A 12,917-nucleotide genomic window follows, 5' to 3' on the forward strand; every position below is an offset into this window, starting at 1 on the left:
CTTATGGAACTTTGACCAAAGTGATGCTTTATAATACAGTTTAGGCTGCTTTCACACTGCTCATATGCATTTTTGATATATTTGTGATTTGTTTTTTGTGCGTTTTCTAGGTGCCCATTACCCAGCATGCACCTGTAAAAATTGGCCACGACTCAAAAACCGTGCGAAAAACGCAACGATGGTGCGTTTGTGATGTGTTTTTGATGCGTTTTCTATGCCTTTCAATGGGGACCAGCATTTTTCTGGTGCAGTTTTTAGAAACCCCAAAGAAACCCACCACACCCGCAGCGCAGGCATGTGAACAGTCTAATAGGATTTAAAGGGCTTGTGTTTTTTGATGCGTATTTAGCACAGTAAAAATGTATCAGAGTAAAAGCAGTCAATACTTTTCATATACTCACTCAATTATTTTGTGTTGTGGTAATAAGCTGAAGAATGTACGGCTCCGCTCCCACCTCGGACAGCGTGCATGGCTGTTGGAGAAGCTGCTGGATGGTAATGCCCAGCGCGGATTGGCTTAGCTACAAAGAAAAGAAACAGATCACAATTTAGCAACCCTTCCAGGAATGCAGCATGCCTATCTTATACCAACATGTCCCTATTGGATGTCAAACAGAAGGAGATTGTCACTTTATCCCACCTTCTCTGCCTGTCTGTGGCTAAGACCCTTCCTGCATACATCCTCCAGAGGGCGCCATCTGACACAATATCCTCACCTTGCAGGAGCACAGGTGATCATGACTCAAGATCAGCTGCAATCCGCATGCATAACAATCTATCAGTATGGCAGTGAAGCTGGCTGCATTATCCAGGGTGTTAGAAAGCAACTGAACACAGCTGTTCACTACCTTGTCCTCCCACGAGCTTAGCATTTCATTCTGTATGTTATTGTCATTGCCCAGGTGTGTCCTCGCTGCTACAGAGGGTTAGAATCTCAGTCAATCTTTATAGCGGACAATGTCCACCACAGAGTTCCTGTCCATGAGACATGGAACTTGAAGTGCAGAAAAAGCTAATAGGCGCATTGACAACATTTAAAAACCTGGTAACATGCATCAGAGGCCCCAAATCTCCTATTAGTGCCCAGTGTTGTTATTGAGCGTCTCATTATTAAACCTGAAATGCGTCAGTGAGGCTGCTCACAATTAGGCAACTGACCCCAAAGAGAAAGAGGGCCCTGGGGAAAATGTTAAAGCTGTTGTAAACCCCAGGAAAAAAAAACAAAACCTTTAAGACAAAGGCATATTGAGATACTATGCATCTCATACTAGCGCATTATAAAATACTTAACTTCGAACAGCACCCCCACAACGCTGAGACAGCTGACATTTTTCCCCAGTGTTTCTTCCAGGCCGCGATGACGTCACTCCCAGGCATGTGCGTGGGAGCTGCGGTTTACGGCACGGGCTCTGAAGGTCCAGCACAGTAAGCCGGGCCTTCAAAGCGCATGTGCCAATAACGTCAGCGGCTGCATGTACTCTATATATCTTCTAAACTGTGCAAGTTTAGGAGATATTCACTATACCTACAGCTAAGCCCTATTATAGGCTTACCTGTAAGTTCAATTAAAAACATAAGACTTTACTTCCACTTTAAACAGAAAACTTTCAAGTTTTAAAACAATATAGCAGTAATTTAATATTTTGTAAAAAGGTTTGTTTAGATTATCCATTATGCAAAAAAATAAAAAATACATACAATTTTTTTTAAATGATAAAACATGAATGTTATTTGGATACCACATAGAGAATTCTAAATCGCACTGTTAAAACATTTATATCATGAGACAGGTCTACTTGGTTGTTGGCAGACTGGGGGCTGGCTGGCTTCCATGCACCTCATTTAATCCTTTTCAACCTACGTTTTTTCTGATACAGGGATGGAGACGCTGGGCATTACCTGCTGGTGTCTCACCTAAAGTCCCACATAGCCTACATTGTTTCTGTTAAAACATTTACTCAGAATTCAGTGTTTTCCCCCGGTTATACTTACCTAGGTGGATGCAGCATCGCTCCAATGCTGCATCTGTACCCTGGTGACTCTACACTGAGAACTGAGCAATCAAACACTGCCGATCGCTCAGTTCTGACAGCTCCCCGAGCAGAGATCTGCTGACTGTCAGTCACTGCTCTCCGCTCTGCCCCCTCCTAACTCACTGGAGCGCTGAGCTGTGGAGGGGCGGGAGTGGCCAGCTCAGGCTCTCAGCGGCTCGCTGAGAGGCCTAGTCGGGTATCGGTCCAGGGATCTGGTGGATCCCGACTCCGTGGTCATGATGCAGTGCCTTGATCGACTTCTGTGACATCAGCAGAGAGCGGACTTCAGACTGCTCTCTGCTGAAAACAGGTCACAAAAGTGCAGAAAAAACTCCTGTGATCCATAGGAGATGTACAGCTAAACTAGCTTTGGCTGCACATCTCCTTTAAGTGTCCGATTTTTTTTTTTTCTTTTTTTTTTTTTAAACTGTGACATGAAATATACATAATCAAAAGAAACCGGGTCCCAGGAGTGCAGAACGAACGAGTCACAGGAGTGCAGACAGAAGAACGAGTCACAGGAGTGCAGACAGAAGAACGGGTCACAGGAGTGCACTCCTGTGATCCATAGAAGATGTACAGCCAAACGATCTCATTACTATATTATATATATATATATATATATATATAAAATTACTAAATGTATTAATTTTTTTTATATGATTTTTTTTCATGCCTACGAGTTTATATATTTTTTTGTGTTGTAGCCCTGATGAAAGGAGCATTTTAACTCCTGAAATGTGCTTCGTTGCTTATCCTACTGATTATTCAGTAAAAAAGAAAAACAAAAAATACTCTGGACTGTCACTGTTGGTAATGGTTTTCTTACATAATACAAACCTGCCAGAGTTTCTAACCCTTCCCTACCTACTCTGTTCAAAACGAAATGGTCCATTTTCTTACCTACTCTGGAAACATGAAATAGGTAGGACTGCTTGCTATAGGTCACCATACAGACACTTGTCTTTCTTTCAATTCTGATGAATTAGGCTCAGTAATCATGTCACTTTGCCTGCTGAGCTCACCAATTTGGGCAGAATGGACTCTCCTGGCCATGTTCTTTGCTCTCACAGCTTCCTTAATGCGGTCAACCTCCTGCTGGTATCTCTTGCGGTCTCGCATTGCATTCTCTTTGGCTTCCTTCAATGCACCCTCCAAAGCTTTGACTCTTTCAGCTGTAGCACGCAGACGTTTCTCCAGTTTCGGAAGCTCACAGCGCAGATCTGCGTTATCGCGAACCAGCTGTAAAGCAGACTCATCCGAAGAGGATAAAGGTTAGAAAACTTTGTTGCACAAAGGATTATTTCAAAACTGAAACTTGATGTATGAAGCAAAAAACTATTTGGTTTTTCCAATTACTATTTTAGCAAGAATAGAAACAAGTGGTTACTGCATAATAATAATATAATAAATCTACTATACGGCACATTTACAACAAACCTGTTAACCATTTTGAATGTATAAAATAGAAAACCCTGCTGAGGAGCAGAGACCACAACGTGTCTGTCACTTTATCAGGTACCCATTCACATCTGTAGGCGGGCATTAAGCTGCGGTACAACATGTGTGTACAGTGATTTAATGTGTTGTTACAAAGCATCACACTGTTTTTTATATTTTTTATTTTACACACTTTATTCATTTAACTGTATGTGTTGACATGCAGTTACATGCGTTGCACAAAATGCAGACAAGCTGCATTTCTAGACAAGACGCATCACCCACACGAAAAGGGCACATAGAAAACAACTATATGCCCCCTCCATGTCCAATATTTTGGGCATATGCTCACTTTAAAGCAGAAAAATGCTCTCAATCAACATGAACAATTTTTAATCTTAATGCTGCTAGCATTAGTAAATAGATAGGAAGGTATATTTACTTGTCTTAAACTTTTTATGGCTTCCTGGTTTCTGGCCTATGCCAAAATGATGTCCTACATTCCAGAAATCTTCATGGGTAATTTTTTCCCTCTTTCACCTGGAGGGGGGGCTTCCTCAGCTAAGCACAGCCTCCTGCCTGAATGCCTGGACTAAGGGCAAATGCATTCCAGGAAGTAAATGCTATAAGAATTATCTGCCCCTACTCAAGATGGCCTCTGCTAGAAATGCTGGAGGTTTTTGTCAAAGTTATTTCCCAACAAAGTAAAGCATGGAGACATGACTAATTCTGTCCATGTCTCTGTTACCTGAATAAACTGGTGCACAGTCCTTTTCTTTTTCTTTGACACACTGTTACTGAGCAGGGATGGGCTCCTGGGCAATTCCCATTTACACCACAGGATCAAAGAAGAGCAAATGTTTTGCAGCAACTTTACCCATTATAGGTTTCTCAGTGCCGGTTCCAATTTGTGCGATCACAGAGATCGCATGTAATTCGGAGCGCACTGCTCCTAAAATTACATGCAATCTCTGTGCGGTGTAAATTCAGCCATACAGTTTGTATGGCTGAATTTGCACCGCAATTGCGCTAAAAACACGCACAGGACCCTTTTTTGGTCCGCAGCAGAATCGGATCACATGGTGGTTCACACTAGTGCGATCCGATTCTGTGCAAACTTTCAGATCGCACTGCGATATGCGATCTGATCTGGGGGTGTCGTTAAGTTTTAATTGACACCCCCAGCGTATCGCATATGGCAGTGTGAACTGCCAGGGGTGCGGATGCGATGCGGGAACACGCTGTATATTCGCAGAAATGTGAACTGCCACTCATTCCTTGTTTGTGTGCAGCCAATGGTCTGCCTGATGCCATGTTCCTTTTTTTTTTTTTGTTGCAAACACACAGTTGTCTTTTGTATATTTTAATGGTCTAACCAATTACTCACGCACAATATGAAATCTGCAAAGCCCATGTCTCACCTGTTTGTGAACTTTTGTCAGCTGCTCGAGATTGTTCTCCAAGAAGGAAATCTTCTGTTTCTGAGCAGCACTGCCGCCTCCATCATCGCTGTCCAGCTCCACGCTCTGAAACCAAGAGGATGGAAAGGAGGAGAATGGTAATCTCAAAAAACAGGAACATTTTCATTTTTCAGATGTATGTGTAAAAGCTGGAGGTTATATTAACTCCATCCAAGTAAGCAAAAGTTTAAAATTGTTGATGGGGAAAGTTCACCAATAGTTAAAATATCATGGTGTGTAATATCTAGAATGCTGTCAGGAACATAAAACAAGGAGTTTTGTCTAACAGCCTTCATTTCCTGATACAGATCCAAAAAGTTGCAAAGTTTGTGCCATCTAAGTGGTGTATCCAGAAACAAAAGAAGGCTCAAATTAAAAACCTTCATTGTTTATTTGTTGGCTGAATAGGTTTATTGGCAGTTTAAAAAGTTATTTAAATCATACTAGTGACATGTATAAAGGTTATAATGTTACAGACCATAGAAGTGACAAAAATGAACCTCCAGATGCCTTCAGAAGGGCCTTGGGAGCCCCAAAACCTAATACTGCTGTGGCCTCACCTGCTTGCTCTGCATCTATTAGTCAATGAGACCATCAATCATAGTTCCAGGCCAATTATTAGGCTGGGGAGGCAATAGAGGGCAGGCTAGAATTCAGATTTTAAATCGAATGCTATAATTTGCTTAGCTCACCCAGGACATCAAGGCTCAGGAGAGACTCTGAAAGTTATCTCATGAGCCTTGATGTCCTGGGTGAGCTAAGCAAACTATAGCATTAGATTTAAAATCTGAATTCTAGCCTCAGTTTACCTCCTCTTTTAGTTTATACAGTAAACCCCCCTCCATTGCGGGGGTTACGTTTCAGACCCAGCCGCGAAAAGTGAAATTCCGCGAAATAGAAAAACCCTATTAAAATGCATTGTAGGCATGTTTTTTTTACTGTCACTGTACGTGTAAAAGCATTTTAAGGTCTTTAAACACACTTTTAAAACAATAGAAACTCATTTAAACACATAAAAGATACTTAGAGACAGAGCAAGAGCTATGAAAAACACAAAAATCTTTCATTTTTAATGATTTATATAGTAAAATAACATTACAAAAAAAAACGTGAATTACCAGGACCGCAAAAACTGAACCGCGATGTAGCGGGGGATTACTGTAACTTGAAATCTGATCCAATGTTGAAAATGTGTTATCTTTCTTACATATGAGAATACAAGGATTATCATCATTATTACTACCACTGCAAACCGTATCAATGATTACACTTGGCAACCTATGTAAATGGATGTGTATGTGCCCCTCCAAAGTGTTGTCATTCTCCAACTACTACAACCAGAAACATAGGATTCATACCTTCTTCACTCTAGTGGTGAGATCCTGAACGAAAAGCCTGCGCAGGTTATGTAAGGTCTGGAGTTCTCTGGCCTGCAGAAACATTTTTTTTATAACAGTTTTCAATAACATAAATATAATATAGAATATCTCGCTATATACACACACACATATAATATATATATATATACACACACACACACACACTATATATTATATATATATATATATATATATATATATATATATATATATATATATATATATACACAGTGGGTACGGAAAGTATTCAGACCCCCTTAAATTTTTCACTCTTTGTTATATTGCAGCCATTTGCTAAAATCATTTAAGTTCATTCTTCTTCCTCATGAATGTACACATAGCACCCCATACTGACAGAAAAACACAGAATTGTTGACATTGTTGCAGATTTATTAAAAAAGAAAAACTGAAATATCACATGGTCCTAAGTATTCAGACCCTTTGCTCAGTATTTAGTAGAAGCCCCCTTTTGATCTAATACAGCCAGGAGTCTTTTTGGGAAAGATGCAACAAGTCTTTCACACCCGGATTTGGGGATGCTCTGCCATTCCTCCTTGCAGATCCTCTCCAGTTCTGTCAGGTTGGATGGTAAACGTTGGTAGACAGCCATTTTTAGGTCTCTCCAGAGATGCTCAATTGGGTTTAAGTCAGGGCTCTGGCTGGCCCATTCAAGAACAGTCACGGAGTTGTTGTGAAGCCACTCCTTCGTTATTTTAGCTGTGTGCTTAGGGTCATTGTCTTGTTGGAAGGTAAACCTTCGGCCCAGTCTGAGGTCCAGAGCACTCTGGAGAAGGTTTTTGTCCAGGATATCCCTGTACTTGGCCGCATTCATCTTTCCCTCGATTGCAACCAGTCGTCCTGTCCCTGCAGCTGAAAAACACCCCCACAGCATGATGCTGCCACCACCATGCTTCACTGTTGGGACTGTATTGGACAGGTGATGAGCAGTGCCTGGTTTTCTCCACACATACCGCTTAGAATTAAGGCCAAAAAGTTCTATTTTGGTCTCATCAGACCAGAGAATCTTATTTCTCACCATCTTGGAGTCCTTCAGGTGTTTTTTTAGCAAACTCCATGCAGGCTTTCATGTGTCTTACACTGAGGAGAGGCTTCCGTCGGGCCACTCTGCCATAAAGCCCTGACTGGTGGAGGGCTGCAGTGATGGTTGACTTTCTACAACTTTCTCCCATCTCCTGACTGCATCTCTGGAGCTCAGCCACAGTGATCTTTGGGTTCTTCTTTACCTCTCTCACCAAGGCTCTTCTCCCCCGATAGCTCAGTTTGGCCAGACGGCCAGCTCTAGGAAGGGTTCTGGTCGTCCCAAACGTCTTCCATTTGAGGATTATGGAGGCCACTGTGCTCTTAGGAACCTTAAGTGCAGAAGAAATCTTTTTGTAACCTTGGCCAGATCTGTGCCTTGCCACAATTCTGTCTCTGAGATCTTCAGGCAGTTCCTTTGACCTCATGATTCTCATTTGCTCTGACATGCATTGTGATCTGGAAGGTCTTATATAGACATGTGTGTGGCTTTCCTAATCAAGTCCAATCAGTATAATCAAACACAGCTGGACTCAAATGAAGGTGTAGAACCATCTCAAGGATGATCAGAAGAAATGGAAAGCACCCGAGTTAAATATATGAGTGTCACAGCAAAGGGTCTGAATACTTAGGACCATGTGATATTTCAGTTTTTCTTTTTTAATAAATCTGCAACAATGTCAACAATTCTGTGTTTTTCTGTCAGTATGGGGTGCTATGTGTACATTCATGAGGAAGAAGAATGAACTTAAATGATTTTAGCAAATGGCTGCAATATAACAAAGAGTGAAAAATTTAAGGGGGTCTGAATACTTTCCGTACCCACTGTATATACACATACATACACACATTGTGTATATGTATATATATAATAAATAAATATACATACATACACACATTATTTATTTATTATATATATATATATATATATATATATATATATATATATATATATATTACACACATATATATTACACACATATATATATATATATATATATATATATATATATATATATATATATATATATATATATATATATATATATATATACATACACACACACACACATATACATACACATACACACACACACACATACACCCAAACAAGTATATTTATAGACACACACATTACAGTAGTGCAATTGATAGTTTACATACCACAGTTTCCTCTAAGCCTTTCAGATCTTCTCGAGATTGCTCCCTCTTCTCATTAAGAAGCCTAAAAACAAAAAATAAACATATTTATCTTACACTGCCAGAAGTTTAGTTCTTGCTTAAAGTATATAAAAACCGTCACCTTGTAAAACAGCCCATTTAGTTTAAAATAGAACTGAAAGGCAAAACATTTGTTTATAGATATTAAAAAAAAAAAAACACACCATTATAAATTCCTTTTTTCCCTTTTATATAGCTAATCACATTCCCTCTGTTCTCAGCTGCATAAGAGTTGGAGGGGAAACAGCAGCACACTAGTTTTGCCAGTAAATGGCTTTGCGGGGGGGGGGGGGGGCGGCCTGGTGTCAGGACAAGTTTGATCATTGGGGGAGATTAGATCAAGTTCCCAGCACTGACCACACTGAGCTCTCATGCCTAGTGTGGTCTGTTTTTAATAGGAAAGCAGAGGGACTGGAACTTTGGAAGGAACACCAGGACCTTCACACAAAGGAAGCAATACAAAGAACAGGATACTTTCATACAAGTACATGGTACAGGAGGCACATATCAGGAACATGAGATGTTGGGGTAACATTTTTTAAGAAACTCTGTTTTAGGACATAGGAGGTCTACTGCAGACAGCTTTGCATTACAAGAGCAGTGATACCACAAATGGGCACCTGGACAGGTAAATATAAAGTCTTCGCTTTAAACACCCAGCTCCAGCATACAAAACGATAAAGTTTATTTTTCTAGCACTTGTCCTTTAAGGACAAGAGTTGAGCAACCAAGTTCCAGGCATTCCCCATTTTGACACTCACTTGTTTTAAAAGGTTTATGGTCTGATTTACGTTTTTATCTATCCTTTACCATAAGGGTGCGTTTTAAAAGAATTACAGGAAATAAACATCAAATCTGACACAAGGCCACATACACAAGTTTCTCCAGCTCCATCTGTCTCTGCTCGTCCTCAGCCTTCAGCTTCTCATAGTCTGACGTCAGTTTGTCCTTCTGTAGCTGAAGCTTCTGATTGAGGCTGCACAGAAACAGAAAAACTTCATAAGCAGACAGCAAATGCATTACAAGGTTATATTTGCATCAAATCTAACAGTGCTAGAACTTATCAGTACTGGATATACATAAAAGAAGGGAAGATACTAGGAGAAAATGTTTAAAATTATAGCCAACAGTCTGTCCAAGAATGCTTTGGCTTGCCACTGCTGTCTATTACAGTTCCTCTGCAGAGTGCAGCTTTCCTTGCAAAGTGAACAGCCGCTTTGCCTTTAGTAAATCAACCAAATGGAGTGAATCTGAAAAGGAATTTTGAGTCTTACTCTTTGAGCTCATCGATCTCTTTCTGCTTCTCTTCAATCTCATCTCTCAGACGAGACAGCTGCTTCTGGTGAGCTTCTCGGTGACCCTCCATCTCTTGTTCCAGAGTTTTCTGTTACATAATAAAATCTATTATTTAATAATGCGGAGCAATGATTGAGAAGTGCCAACAGTGCAAAAATTCAAGTTTACTGGGATTTAGATTGCGGACCAGTCCTGACTGGTCTGTTGGTTAGAATACTTTACACATGACTTGCAAAAAGGGTATAAAAACAATGTCCCAGGGATCAGGGGGCCAACAAGATGAACTGCTTAGAGTCATTAAAAGTGACCCTGTCACTATAGTAAGGTTTCTAATAAAAGAAAAAATGAAGAGCAGACATATGTACCTTTCCTGCCACCCATGCTGCTGAACGCCACTCTATAGCTCAGAAATGGTCCCCTACAATCTGCTGGAACACAGATGCTCCTGGCATGTCAATCTTCTGCATCCTGTGCATCACTCGCTGGTTCCTCCTGCCAACCTCCATGTCACCACTGTCTCTTGCAATGATTTAGAGCATGGGTGTCCAACCTGCGGCCCTCCAGCTGTTGTGGAACTACAAGTCCCATCATGCATCTGCCTTTGGGAGCAAACTCCCATCATGCCTTTACCTTTGAGAGCCATGCATGCAACTGTCTTGCAATGCCTCATGGGACTTTTCTTGCAATGGCTTATGGGTCCTGTAGTTCCATAACAGCTGGAGAGCCACAGGTTGGACACCCATGATTTAGAGCATGGTTTCTCAACCTTTTTTCAGCCAAGGCACCCTTTAAATATTATGGACAATCTCGAGGCACCCTTTAAAAATTATGGACAATCTCGAGGCAGCCTTTAAAAACGATGGACAATCTCAAGACACCCTTTAAAAACTATGGACAATCTCGAAGCACCCTTTAAAAACTATGGACAATCTCGAGGCACCCTTTAAAAATTATGGACAATCTCGAGGCACCCTTTAAAAATTATGGACAATCTCGAGGCACCCTTTAAAAATTATGGACAATCTCGAGGCACCCTTTAAAAATTATGGATAGTCTCGAGGCACCCTTTAAAAACGATGGATAGTCTCGAGGCACCCTATTCTAAAATGAAAAAACAATTCTGATAGTTTTACATAATGCAGCATGTTGGACACCCAACGTTAGATGCGATTTATTCTTCCAAAGCAAATACACTTTTGCAAACTGATACTGACTAGTATTGAAAGGTTTCTCTTTTCCCTTAATTTGTCTCCATCACTCAGCTAATGTGACCCCAAGGCTGATGGAGAGGGGCAGGGGAGGGTCAAACAAGAATGCTATGTAGTCGACTGACATCCTCCATATTGACTGATGATGCCATTGGTCATTAGGATGCAGCTAGAAGGTTGTAATGGTGCACAATGAAAACCGGTGGCTTTGTGTAACTAAAAACGCAGGCTTCATCCACATGCTGGCTTGTAAACAATTTTTAGGTAATTTTTAGGTATTTTGCCAAGGCACCCCTGAAGAAACCTCAAGGCACCCTGGTTGAAAAGGGCTGATTTAGAGATCAGAGGGAGACACCAGTGAGGTTCAGGAGGACCCAGGAGAAAAACTGTTTCCCAATTGATTTTAGGGGACAATTTCTCAGGGACAGAGGTCAGCAGCACAGGCAGTAGGTAGGGTAAGTATTTTTTTACAGGTAAAGGTTTCTTAGCAAAATGGTGTAAGCATCCAATTCATCCAAAAGTAAAATCATTTTGGATTATGTATATGCAGTGTAAATTCATACCCTTATAGAGGCCGTGCACATTGCAATTTCTTGACCTAGATGGAGTTCAAATTGCTAACATTTATCATTGATTAAAATTGAAGGATGTAACCCCTCATGGTATTGGTTCCACACTTTGCAAATCAGGTGAAAATATTGATCAAAAATAAGATCAGTCATAAAAGTAAACCATTACTCAAAAGAGAGGATTTAATCTGTCAGTTCTTGTTCTTCACAAATGTAGAAGCAAAATCGTAAAAATTCTACCTTTGCCAACTGATGAGGCTGAATCAAAATTGATCAAAAGCTCAAAAGGTGGTTGTCTGGTATGCGATTTATATTTGATTAGATCACTTTAGTTGCATTCATGGAACCAGTGTGTTCAGGCATGTTCGGATGCGGTTCCAAACCCACGTGGCCAAGCCCACAAGGAAGCGATCGCCTGTAATGAGTCAATCATATGCGGCCAAGGAATTTCCCACCCAAAGCTGCATGTATACGTTTGGATGCATGGTGAGGAATGCCCCCACTGCAGAGAATTGGTCCATTATAGATAGCTTACTGGCGGGCTTGGCCACGGGCTCAGAAGAGCATCCAAATAGCAATGGGCTCGGGGTGTGTGCAGAAGCCGGCACTGCACACTGCCAATCATAGGCAGCGTGTATATGTGCAGCTCCCGGTCAGGAAATGCCTAACTGCCTATGATTGGCAGAGTGCAGTGACGGCTTCCTGGCGGGCTCAATCTGAACATGCCTGAGCCCATCACTACATCCAAACACACTGGGGCTCATCTCTAAATCAGTATATAGGTGACCCCCTAATGTACCAGGTTGAGGTGAATATGACAAATACAGAAGTTTGACTGACTTAACGGTTCTACTTTGAATAGAGAACTGCAGGACTTCAGAAGCCCTGGTCTGTATATGCCTTGTGACCAGCTGTGACTGCCCAGAATGAGACAGACATTCAAGATTTACCTTCATCTCCTCTGCATCTTGTAGTCTAGTTAAATGTTCCTTCTCTTTGTCCTTAAAGGAGACTTCATGCATTCTCTCTGTAAAGAAGTAAATTTGACTCAATACATTATGAAAATGCTATTATTCTGGTTTGAGTTGATAAAGGACCATCTCAGTAAGCAACCTGTAGAAGAAGGCTGAACTACTGACTCTCCTAGGCACTTTCCAACTATTTCTCTATCCATTGGAGAGCTGCAGGGTTTTAGTGGTCCATGGGAGAACAGCATTCGTTCCATGGATAAAATAATGTCAATTCAGCAACTACAATTCTGCAAGGTACTCAG

At 41.0% G+C, this 12,917-nt stretch overlaps 1 protein-coding gene across 1 annotated transcript in view; it reads right to left on the minus strand.

The window, feature by feature from the left end:
• Positions 1–405: 405 nt before the first annotated feature.
• Positions 406–12,917, minus strand: part of KIF5C (kinesin family member 5C) — a gene marked incomplete at its 3' end in the record, with an annotated part of 105,290 nt that continues 92,778 nt past the window's right edge. The window contains exons 18-25 of the mRNA XM_082260333.1: positions 12,595–12,671; positions 9,846–9,955; positions 9,446–9,547; positions 8,515–8,575; positions 6,292–6,363; positions 4,895–4,999; positions 3,059–3,275; positions 406–521 (exon numbers count right to left, since the gene is read on the minus strand). Coding sequence (XP_082116459.1) covers positions 406–521; positions 3,059–3,275; positions 4,895–4,999; positions 6,292–6,363; positions 8,515–8,575; positions 9,446–9,547; positions 9,846–9,955; positions 12,595–12,671 — 860 coding nt within the window. The remainder of the gene's footprint in view (positions 522–3,058; positions 3,276–4,894; positions 5,000–6,291; positions 6,364–8,514; positions 8,576–9,445; positions 9,548–9,845; positions 9,956–12,594; positions 12,672–12,917) is intronic.

This window comes from Pelophylax lessonae (genome assembly GCF_965119305.1).
Source record: "Pelophylax lessonae genome assembly, chromosome: 6".
In the NCBI taxonomy this organism is placed as follows: Eukaryota; Metazoa; Chordata; class Amphibia; order Anura; family Ranidae; genus Pelophylax; species Pelophylax lessonae.